General features: G+C 43.0%; 1 protein-coding gene across 6 annotated transcripts in view; it reads right to left on the reverse strand.

The window, feature by feature from the left end:
* Positions 1-341: 341 nt before the first annotated feature.
* The window catches only part of ppp1r12a (protein phosphatase 1, regulatory subunit 12A), a 40,898-nt gene continuing 29,168 nt past the window's right edge, over positions 342-12,071 (reverse strand). For 3 of the 6 annotated variants that reach the window (XM_072377716.1, XM_072377718.1, XM_072377715.1), the window contains 13 exons: positions 11,526-11,690; positions 11,159-11,338; positions 10,303-10,393; positions 9,770-9,943; positions 9,492-9,645; positions 8,686-8,807; positions 8,490-8,555; positions 7,062-7,078; positions 6,834-6,951; positions 6,650-6,754; positions 6,519-6,566; positions 5,474-5,524; positions 2,017-4,136 (listed from right to left, as the gene is read on the reverse strand). In XM_072377716.1, coding sequence (XP_072233817.1) covers positions 3,999-4,136; positions 5,474-5,524; positions 6,519-6,566; positions 6,650-6,754; positions 6,834-6,951; positions 7,062-7,078; positions 8,490-8,555; positions 8,686-8,807; positions 9,492-9,645; positions 9,770-9,943; positions 10,303-10,393; positions 11,159-11,338; positions 11,526-11,690 — 1,429 coding nt within the window. In that variant the 3' untranslated portion in view covers positions 2,017-3,998. The other 3 variants (XM_072377720.1, XM_072377717.1, XM_072377719.1) reach the window with 2 other exon arrangements.

Genomic DNA, 12,071 nt, shown 5'->3' on the forward strand with positions numbered 1-12,071 from the left:
ATCAGTACACAAACCACAAACATTTCATCCACCGAAAGGAAGGGGAAAATAAAGAGGCGTGGGAACTTTACAATGTACAAGTTTATTTTTAATGAACTCTTCAGTGGTTGGTAGTCACAGCACAGCTTGCATGTATTAAGCCACACACCTATTTTACAAGATGATGGGAAAAATAAAGGAAAAAAAACAAACAAAAAAAGTCTAAACCAGAGTAGATGGACGTCGGTCCATCCGCAGTAACTTTTCTTTAACTTCTTTCACTAAAACATCCTTAAAAGGCCACTGAAATGCATAAAATGTCAGATGAATGGAATATTTAATGGTGGCGTTATTATTTAATGTTGTTTTTGCTTTGACCCGACATCAAGACTCCTCACATGGCATTGACAGTGCATGTAGACATTGTAGAAAGGACTGGGTTAGCAATACCTAAGATATTCTTTTTTTTTTCTGTTTTTCCCTTCTCTTTTTTTTTTTTTTTTTTTTTTTTTTTTTTGGTGACAACACCTCGGCTACAACACTACAGCTCTATGAAAAAAAAAAAATTTAAATTGAACAGCACTCTTCCAAGATACTGAATACAACGAAAGTGAAATGTAGTGAAGCGATTACTTACTTATCTTTTAAATCTCACAATTACGTGAACACTTATTTTAAATTGGAAAAAAAAAAAAAGAAAAGAAAAAGCACTGAACACCGCCAGCCTTCCTGTGTAAGAGAGACACTCTGCTGTGTTGCATCCAATGTTTTTAGACTATTAAAAAGAAAAAAATAAGAATTAAAACACACCTGTTTGTCCTCGGAAATTTGTATACTTTTAATAGTAACAGACGGGAACCATAAACGCATGCCATGTGCTGGTCACAAACAAATACATACAGGTATATACAGCGTCACTCAGTACCTGCTAAAACAAAGTGAGAAACAGAGTATAAACTGACTACGAACTTAAAAAAAGCAAAAAAAAAAAAAAGGCAAAAAGAGGGGAGGAGAGTGAGCAATGGAAGCAGTGGAAGAGTGAAAAATCCTACTTGTGATGGACTCATTAAAGCATTTTTTTTTAAAAAAGAAAAAAGAAAGAAAGAAATGCATATTGCACATAGTGAAAGCTTAAATTCCACCAGGTCCGCCTCGTTTCGCTGGAGCGAGAATTCAAAATTTTTCCCTCTTGGAGGAAGACGCACAGAGGTACAAAAACAGGGGAGAGGTCGGGTGAGTGTGTGTGTGTGTGTGTGTGTGTATGTGCGCATTAGTGATCTGCGTACGTGAGGGGGAGGGGGGGGGGGGGCGACAACAACAAAAAAAAAACAGGATAAATTAGGGGAGCCAGAGGCCACGAGGAGCTGATATCAGGTAGAAGTGGAGCTTTAATAGGAGAAGCGGGAGTGAAGGAGGGAACTGCACAGCACACAACACGTACACAAGAAGAGGAAACAAAAAAAAACATACATCAAATAAGAGAGATTGTGGCACAAATAAAATCAGGTGTTGGATAATATCTGTTCCTCAGTGATAGCTGAGAGAGAGAGAGAGATCGATGCAAGTGTTTATTCTTTTTCTCTTTATGTACAACTAAGGCTTATTGGTTAAATAGTTTTCAGGCTTCCCCACCCACAATGCTCTTACATGCTGATCACACGACCCTTTCTCCTTTATGCTCTGTAAACTCAGCGGTTCTTATCAGGACAGCAGCCACACGATCACGAGGATTACAGTCGAAGGAAGTGGAGCGGAGTGGATGGATGGATGGCTAGATGCTGCAGTGGTGGAGGAGCAAGAACGGGTGAGAGGAGTCGGGAGGAGGAAAAAGAAAAAGTCTTGTCTCTGATGTCTGTTGCAATTAATATCTAAATGTGCAATTCCATTAGTCACTGCCATGGGGGCTAGCGGGTGCAGAAGACGGGGGGGGTGGGGGGGTCTGTTCTACTTGGAAAGCTTGCTAATAACTCGAATGAGTGCTCCGTTCTCGTCCTTTAGTCTCTGGTTGTCTGCTTTCAAGTCTGGGAGCATCTGAAAGGGAATAAAAGGAACAGAGGGAAGGGAGGAGGAGACAGAGAGAGAAGGCTTAGACGAGTCTCGACAAGCACATATGTTGTTCAAACCAATCACGCCCCTGTTTCACAAACTTGTTAATTGCAGCCTGTGTAAGCAGTCTCGGGAGTCACACGGCTTTGCTCGTGTTTTGGTTGTCTTTTTTATTTTCATATCATATTTTGTGCAATTTAAAAATATATATATAGATATATATATACATATATATCACATCTTTGATCCAAGTCAAGATAGGTAAGACAAAGCGGGCACACCACAGGCCAAAGTGCCTGACAAAGCCATGCAGAACCTGAGCGGCTGCTCACCAGCAGCCAGATACACACAGCAGAGACCGAAAGTTAAGGTTTTTCCTCTTTTTTTTTGATCTACTGCAGATCGAGTCACGATCGCAGGACTGGTCAGTGTCAGGAGATTATGCTCTTAGAGTTTGGACGTGCTTGATGAGTAAAAATCTGTTTTGAAAATACTGTTTAACATGAAAGTTTTAAACCGAAACGACATAGATTCGATTATGTCAATTATGTGACATCAGCTGGACGACAAATCATATCTTTCAAAGTATATTTATATTCATTTCTGACCCCAAGATCCCACCAGGCACAGACCTGTCACTTCTTCAGCGCCTTTGTTCCGTACAATCTACACTCTAATTTAAGCATTTGTTGTCATTGGACGACGGCGACATGAAAAACTAGATCTGAAACGACAGATTTTTGGCAGAGTTCTATTTCAAACATGGTAAAAAGCTCACGTCATTGTGGATATCTGGAATCATCCGTTTTCGACCCATAACACATTAATAAAAGGATACCTTATTCTTACAAGAATGCGATTGTGGTTGAATTAAATGTTAAAGCTGCCTGCTCATATGTTGAAGTATCCTTGGGGAAGATGCGGAACCCCGTGCTGTCTCCTTATAAGTCGCTTTAGACTAAAGCGCCTGCTAAATGTTACGGTCATACAGCACCCAGTGAGATCCTGGGGTTACAGACAGGAATATGGGCTCAAGTTTAGATGGTTTTAGTGAGCTACTTTCATCGATGTGCCACCATAACTTACAAATAGTTAACACATCTCCACTAAAAGCATAATGACATACAGAGACATGTCTAAGTCTACAAGATGACTGCCGATGGCAAGGATAGAAAACATGTTCAATACTGGGAATCTGCATGAGATTTCAGTCCACTTAGATTTTGTTGTTGATAACAAAGGAACTCACTACAGTTCTGAAAATGATTGAATATTTACATTGCACTTTATACTGGAGGAGCAAGGGACAAAGCCAGTGTCCAAACTAACTTGTCTGTGCATGCGGTCTTCTTGGATATTTGCTCAAGTCATCTGTAGAAATTTGACAAGTTCAGGGAGTGGTAGGGAGATGGGTTCAGTCTCTGGAAATCTAGGCCAAAGGAAACTGTTGCCAGAGGAAGCCACTTCATGCAAAGAAGCCAGAACAAGCCAAACTGAACAACTGAGCTCCCTCTGAGGGAAGCATCAAACTAGAATCTACAAAGAGGACACTTTCCTTTACAGTGCTTTGTGCATCTGTTAATACAGACAACTAGAATCCTATCTCCATTAAATACTTATGTGGGCTTTGTTTCAAACCATTCTTCGCAGAGTAATTTGTCTTACATATTTAGGCCATTTTCGCACTCTTGACAGGTGTGAAAAGCACCTTAGAGTTCTGTACTGTAAAAGGAGAGTGTCCTGTTGTAAAAAACAATAAAAAAACACCCTCCCCAATAGGAAAACCAAAAGCTCTGGGGAGGCAGACGGGGACAGAAAGGGGAGTTCACAAAACCAGTCATGGTTGGGCGGCTGGACACCTGCCTGTCTACGGGTGCGGGGCAGAGCACAAATGGAGCATGAGAAGAATAGGGTTGGGAAGGGGGGGAGTGAGAAGAAAGAAGAGGAAGAGATGGAGGACAGATGGATGTGGCTTAGAGGTCGACGGTGGGCAGCTGGCTGCAGGCCGACTGCGAAAGCTTTGCCACCACACGGGCCAGGGCCCGGTTCTCAGCCTGCAGCCGCTCCTTAACCTGCCGCAGGGCCTGAACCTGCTTTACCTGGGGGAGGTTCTGCAGGGAGGGTGGGGGGGAGACAACAACCACAACAGAGGAGAGAAAAGAAAAGGGGGTGGGAGGAGAGAGAGAGTGGCAGAAGAGGAAAAAAGAAAGAAATGTGTTTGAAGAGACAAACCAAGGGAGAAAGGATTAATGAAAGACAGGACAATATAAATAGAAAAGGAGGGGCCAGGAGAAGGAAAGGGGGGGAACAGAAAAGGAAGACTGTTAGAAAATGGGACAGATCTGGAGACCGAAGGAATGACTAAGTGCTTTCCGGTTCAGCATGATGCTTGTAGATAGAATGGAAAAGTGACACTGATAAGATCAGCCAGCTGCCTACGACCTAAAAATAAACACATCTCGTTATCACAGTGATGGAACAACACATGCTTACTAGGAGTTCAAAGGATTTCCCCCCACCTTTTCCCCCTCTGAATCAATTTTCCACAACATGTACACTTAATTGGACCATCTCCATACTAGAGCTACAATGTTGATGGTCAAGGATTTCGATAGCTGACCTGAGACCTAACCTGAACAGCAGAAACTATTTAGAAGTCCATATTTGCGGATATAAAAAGCGTGTAAGATGGGGAAGCATGGGAGGAAAAAATGTTTACTTACAATATTGCCAACCTAGAGGATGTCAACAGCTTTAGCAACTTTTCACGCCCTGAAGGAGACTAGCAAACCTAAGCTATTTGCTGTTGAAGACACGCAGAGGGCGGATCTTGCATCTATCATAAAGATCAGAATGTATGGACAACTACAGATTTTGAGGCAGCTGGTTGGACAGCGCTGCAAATGTAAACTGTACAGTAAGAGGCAGAAAGCACAAGGAGCGGCACAGCAGCTGAGAGGAAAAATAAAGACATTCAGTCACTTCCAACTCACTCTAAAACAACTAAAACAGGACTGTGATCTGGCTGCACGGAGCTTATAGCTCTACTTTAATATCTGAGAAAAATTATCGCCGTCATTAAAATATCTCTCAGCCAATCAAATCCAAACAGAGACTTTAAGAAGCTGAAACCAGTTGCAACACCCAGCCAGAGTCACAGATCTCGTATTTTGGCCAATATTGTGTCCTTTACAAAAGTTTTTTTTGCAAAATCGTTGTGTAATTGTGGAAGCTACGTATTCTGTATCAACCACAGTTCAGAAACGGACATGAGGCGCATGCATAGTGTTTCAACAAAAATTAGGTTTTAATACAACAGTGGTCCTGATTTTGCAAAATGAGTAATTCACATTTACTAAATAAGGGTACATCTAATAGGAAACTGTATCTTATGATGAGAAATAATATAACAATGTCTTTCTGAGTGCGTGTGTGTGTGCGTTGGTACCTTAAGTTCCTCCTCCATCTCAGAAATCTTTCTTTCTAGAGCTCTTTTTTCCTGTTGGGCAGAGAGAGGCCGGTTACCGTTGAACTTAAACGAGTCAGAGAAAATAATCTGAAGAGCAACACTTCAGTGCAGGCTTTACACTCAACATTAAGGAGGAGTGGAGGATGGTGAGGGGGGTCGTGACAGCAAACACTTCATCACACACGTCTTGTGAGGCGTCTACAAGCAACAGCCAGTTCAGATCTACATCGTTAGCGATGTCTGCTCGAGTTACATGTACCAGGGAGGGGTGGGATGAGTCAGGGAATGTAGGTGTTTAGAGGTCGTTTTTGGAGGTAAGTTAATGAAATTATGTCTTTTTTAACTAAAGAATGATATATATATATTTTTTTAAATCATAAAAGGCTGTTATAACAAGTGACAGAAGACTAATGATTAAAAAATAGTGCACAAAGTTCATAAATCGCCAGGTTGAGATGTCGGAACTACACAGCTGCAGCTAAAGACGCCAGCATTATTACTGAATAAGTGAAAAAAAAAAAAGCATGAAAACACATGCACGGGCTCTTTTAGCAGCAATTTAACAACCTACAGTCATTCAACTCTCTGCACAAAACGAGATAAACACACTTTCACACTCTTAAACAATAAAATAAGCAGTCTGGAGAGGTTTGTGACCACACGCTGCCTCGGAGGTTCAAAAAACAGGTGGAAGAAAAAAGGTGGCAGTGTTTTGGGTGGCGTGGAGGGAGGGCGTCCCTTTGCCCCCAGCTACAACGGCATGAGTGATACGACAGCCAGCAGCAAAGAGGAAACCGTTATAAAAACTCAATAAGATCATACCACCACCCAGTTGATATTGGGGCCTGCTTGTTACCTTCAGACATAAACCCATCGGCAGTGTTACTTTGACGTTTAAAAGCAAGATAACTGACATAAACACTTCTAACTTCTGTAATTAGTATGAAACACACTTATGAGAGATATCGGTTGTGTTCATTGTGTTATTTAACACAGAAGTGATGGAGGTGAGTTCCGTCATTACCCTTTTCTCCATCTCAAGCTGTGATCGGTCAGCGTAGCGTTCCTGCCTCTGCAATCAAGCAAACACATGGGAACGCATAAGAAGCCGCAATCATCTCATCGTGACTTGAGCAGATTGGAAACTCGACGTACCTGCGTGGCCTTCTCTAGTTGTAGCTTCAAGTCTGCCAGCTCCTGGTCTGTATCGCGTAACTGGGCCTTCAGCTTCTCGTTCTCAGCTAAAATCTGCTCGTAGAGCTGAAGAGGGCCAGCCAACAGTCAGAAGGGGTTTAAAAAAAAAAAGAAAGAAAGAAAAGAGGATAAAGAAAACGAGTACCTTCTTGTAGTCAGTGGTGTCGTCTCTATCCAGTCGGCTTGAGTACGGCCTTCGACTCTCACCGTAGCTACGGCTAAAAAGAGCGTCGTTGCGATCTAAAGACGAAGCGCTCTCATTCCTGCATCAGTGAAGACAGACACCTCAATGTAACCAGATGTTTTAGCAATATACAGACATGTAACATATGAAAAACAATAAGGAATACGGTGTGGAAAGGGTGAAACTTACCTAGACAACCTGTCACTCTGTAAGGAGAAAAAAAAAGAAAGAAAAATGTCAATTTAGATAGAAAAGCTAAATTTGTTCCTAAAACCTTCTAATCCAATCCGTCTGTACACTTAAGGGTTGGGGATTCTTACATAGCTGCAGATTCAGCCGAAGCCTAAATTATACACAAACATGAACAGAACTGAATAGAAGGAAGATCTCAACTGCTATCCAGCTCAAATTACAACCACCTCTCTGTGGTTTTATACCCGACCTCCACTCCTCCAAACTGTTCTACATGAAAAAGAACAAACAGCAGTCCCTCAGTCCACCTGCCAGCTTGTGCCTCCAGGCCCAGTTTGGCTCCAGGCCTGCTGTGCTTGTGCACGACAACAACCCTGAGAATGGAGCCAGACATCAGATAGGCAGGTCAGGATGGAGGGCTGGTTTTCCAGCTATTCTAAAATTACAGTCTCCTTCCTGAGGCGGACAGAAGGCGGTGACGCAACAATGCTAAAATCTGAGATTAGAGATCCTGAGACAGCCTCGAGGAATCAGCGGTCAGATATGTAGCCAGCTCCACACTATTAGATACTAGACTAGTCCTTTTTTTTCTTTAAAACTCCTCAATATGTCATCTACCAACCATGAGGTGTTCATACAGCTGCCTGGAGTCACATTTAGGCTCATATAAGAGAAGTGGAAGTGACCTCAGAAGATTTCCTGTGTGCTTTTTCATCTAAATCCAGATAATTGCTTGCTTCCTGTTTCATGCTCCACCCTTTTTGCTCTGACCCATTAGAAATGACGGCTCGCAGCTGGTGTGTCTTTTCCTCGTCTCCCCGATGATTGGACTCAAGTAACAACTGCCTGCTCTCTCTGTTATATTCCAAATGACACTCCCATCCAAACAGGAAGTTCACCCAGCAGGCAATATTTTCACAATGCTGCCCAATTCATTTCTTACACTTCTCATAGTCTGTTAAGTTCATTTGCAAAAGAAAGCGCAAAAAGAGTTCAAAAGTCTTTTTGTTCCAACAATCCTCTTCAAATGTCAAATAATTTGTGTGATTTGAAAACACAGACTTCCTTTTCTTTTTTTGTGCTGTGCATGTTTTCGAAAAGCCGCTGATCTGTGGCCAAAAGAGCATTTGGTTTGCAAGGTCACGTCAGCGGCAGACAATCACGGGAAGATGGAAACGGCTCAACAAAGGCCGCGCACAGTGAGGAGGAAAGATAGGTGGGAGGAGAGGAAATCATAGGTGCAGAGGGCAACATAAGATGAAACACGGGGAAGGACCAGAATAGAGAATAAATGCAGGAGGGTGATGACCCAGCGGAAGTTGCAGCGTTAGAGAAGGGCAGTTTGATTTTGTTGAATGGTTGAAAAGCTCCTACTTAAGTTATCTTTCTCTACTTTGTGCCCTACGTGTGCAATAGCTCCGTTACCTGTGGCTCTCCTTTGGTGCTGCCCTCCTCCGAATCAGACTGCTGGTCAGGGTCATTTTCATCACTCTGGAATAAAAAAAAAAAAAAAAAAGATCAAACAGTTAAGACGCCTTTTGAAATGATCCCAGCAGAACACCTGGAGCTGCACAGGTCTTATGAACTGCTGAGCCTCACAAAGACGGTGCAAGTGTCTTACATCTTGAGTCCAGAAGGACACCCCAGTGGAGCGTCTCTTCTCGCGGGGCCGCCTGCGATCCCGTATGGAGCGGGGCTGAGACTTGTCTTCTCCCTCCTTCTCCTCCTCCTTCCTGTCTGTTTCTGTCCATTGAGAAGAAGGAAAAGCTACTTTACCAACCCATCCAAATGCTACCGCCTTAACAGAGACAAACTGCAGTATTAAAACAGGATCTGCCGTCTGAAAGTTGCAGAATACTATTCAGCTTGTTATTATTATTAATTTACATCATGTTCACACTCTCAATAATAAACTTCTGACCCCCTGGAAAAATTTAAACCCTTTCATATGTGGACATAAATAGTGTGCAAATCCCCAAATAATCCAGTGAAGAATTCATTTGGGTGAAACAAAGGACAAAAATGGCACAATCATGAAAAGTTGACTTGGCTAAAGTCATGGACCAAAAAAGAAAAACACAGAACAAAGTGGTCAGTGTTTTCTTTAGCTGCACGGAATAAATCGGCTTTCCACTTTTCCAGGGAAACGTCACGGATTTATGCGTAAATTAAAGAGGCAACCCAATCCCTTTCCGTCTCATTGCTCTTAATAAGAATGTGGCAGTTTGCCCATGTGAACGTGGACCTGAGGAGAGAGAATTCAGCATCAGGCAGGACTCAGCAGACATGTATCAACATACTGTGTCCATATGGCTTCATATCAGGGGCAGGCAGCTTTCTAAGAGCTCCAGTTAACTGTAAACAATGTGTTCAGCGATTAAAGCAGAAAACCTCTCAGTATCTTTTTCAGATGTCAGAGATGCTGACCTTTTTCAGTATCTCTGGAGGAGCGGCTATAAGAGGAGGTGATCCCCGTCAGACTGTTAGGCCTGTTGAGGGAACTGGAGGACAATGTGGTGCTTGAGTAGGGAGCTGTGGAGGCAGTGCTGACTGTGGAAGAGGAAGATGAAGGCCGGAAACGCTGCATGGGAGAAAGTAAGCGAGAAAAATCAAAGAGGGGTAAGAGGGGCAAGAGAGTCAAAAACCGAAGCTGTAAATTAGTGTGATATGTCTTAGAAGAGTTATTACAAAGACGAGAAAGGCACCTCTTCGAAGCTGCGGTACTTGGATCGGTAATCGTCTTCCTTTGTCTCCGTCTCCTTCTTTTCCTCTTGCTTCTCCTTGTCCTGCTTCTCCTTCTCCTCCTCCTCCTGGGTCTTTGGGGGACGACTCCTGCCGATTTTTTTCTCCGCCTCTTGCAAGTCAGTCAGAGTCACGCCCTGGAAAAAGGATGCAAGTTTCTCTTTTGAAAGCAAAATGCCACGACCCTCATTTTCTAAACCCGTCGGGTTTCATTTCAATTTCTGAAATCCAGCGACGCAGTGAACACGCTGGACAAGTGTCAGCCTGCAAAACGATCAGCTCTTTGCACATATACCTATACCGTCTCAACAAGGATGACAGTCTGTAGCTATAAAACAACGTAAACCAGAAAAAGGTGCAGGACATCTTATATATGCATCATCTTTCAATGACATAGAAACTATTTCCTTCCTTTTTTTTTTGTTTCCTTCTTGAAATAAAAAATGTTTCGGTTATTTGGACAGATTATAAATAACTTTAGTGGCGTTTAACAGACCTGGGTGGACCTCCTGGACTGTCGAGCCTGTCTGGATCGAGCCTTCCTCTGAGACTCCGACTCCTCGTCTCGCACTGGCGTCAGATATGACCTGACAGAGACAGACAAACACACACAAGTAAACAAACAATCCTATTGGAATGTACCCCCCTGGCATGAAGCAGTTACTGTAAATAACGCAACTCAAAACTTCCCTGCTAAAGGGAATAAAGGACAAACTTCTCTAAAACCAATGGAACTTCTTTAAGTTACAGTGATAAATCAGGAGTCCAATCAGTAAGTTTAACCTTAAATTACAACAGTTTCCATGTCAAAAGCCGACGCATTTAGGGGAAATAGAAACTGTAAGAAAATACTCTCAGTCTGGAGCATGCCTCTGTTGGTCATACAGAATTATGAACTCATTCGTTGCGGAACAGAGCTCGGCCTTGAGCAAAATGTACTGCTTCTGCCCACCGTCCATAAAAGGAGACGTTGCTGGAGCAGTCCAGGCTCTAAAAAAGCCCTTCCTCACTCCCGCTGTGACAGGTGGCTTATTTCAACGCCGCTACAGGAAGACATGCACTCGACCCCACTTAAAACACACGCGTGCATATACATGCTTTCTCCTTCTAAGTGTCTGCACAGAGCAGAAGATCCCAAACACACTCTTTTTCTCGAAGAAAAAGAAAAGAAATTCATCTGGATTTTTATTCAGCTGCCATTCGCCTACATTCTGGAGCCGCTAAAAAGCGCTAAAAACTAAAGTTAACCGAGTCTGAAACAGGTGTAACCCAATCAGACTCACAAAACAACCTACTGCCGTGTGAGGAATTGAATGCATTCATTATGGAGGAAAAAGGTGCGTCTGTGTTACCTGCGTCGTTCAGAGCCAGTGACGGTGACGGTGCCAGTGGTGGTGGTAGTGGTAGATATGGCGGTGGTGGTAGTGGTAGATGCGGGGGTCGTGATAGAGCCAGTGTTTATAGTGGGGATTACTGCAGCAGACTCTTTCTCCTTTTCCTTTTCCCTCTCTGCACTCTCCTCTGACCAGTACCTGTTAATACACCCACATTTTACTGAAACTTAGCCTGACAAATTCCACTCTAACTGCCTTTACACAAAATTCACTTTGTGCTAGTTTGCCTGCATGATAATGCCAAGTAGACCTCTCTTTAATGTGTGGATTGAAGTCTACAAGCAACATTCTGCTTCAGGTGTGGGGGGAAAGAAAAAAAAAGTACCTGCTGGTGAGACTGGTGGAGCCAGTTCGAGTGGAGGAGGAGCCCAGGCTGGAGAGCAGGCCGCGATGGCCTGTGGGCGAGGTAACAGATGAGGAGGTGGTGGTGGTCGTGGAGGAGGAGGAGGTTGAAGAACTTAAGTCCTCATGTCTTCTGCCAAAAGAACCGCTGTGGGCAAGAAAAGTCACCAGTAAGACTGGGATGTCAGTCAGACTGTCCAACTACGGTTTCCTGTTCAAGCTGCGCCAACAGAAACAGATCCTTTTTTTTTTTTTTTCTTTAAACTTATCTTTACTCATTTAAGCAGCCTTTTTACATTTTATTGAACATCAACAATAATCTGTATTCTCCCTCTTGTGTCATCTATGGAAAGATGCTTTTGTTTGATTGACTTAACGCTGGGCAGGAGACCAGATGCGTAAACTCCCCACAAGACAGCATTGGATTTTATAAAGAAAGAATTTCCACTCACTCAAAGAGTGTAAAGCAAGGACTGAGTGTCCTTCAAAATGTTCATTTTACTCCTTATGATGCATTTTTGCTTGGCAT

Source organism: Leuresthes tenuis, unplaced genomic scaffold, assembly GCF_036924035.1.
Source record: "Leuresthes tenuis unplaced genomic scaffold, fLeuTen1.0.hap1 SCAF_23, whole genome shotgun sequence".
Taxonomy (NCBI): domain Eukaryota; kingdom Metazoa; phylum Chordata; class Actinopteri; order Atheriniformes; family Atherinopsidae; genus Leuresthes; species Leuresthes tenuis.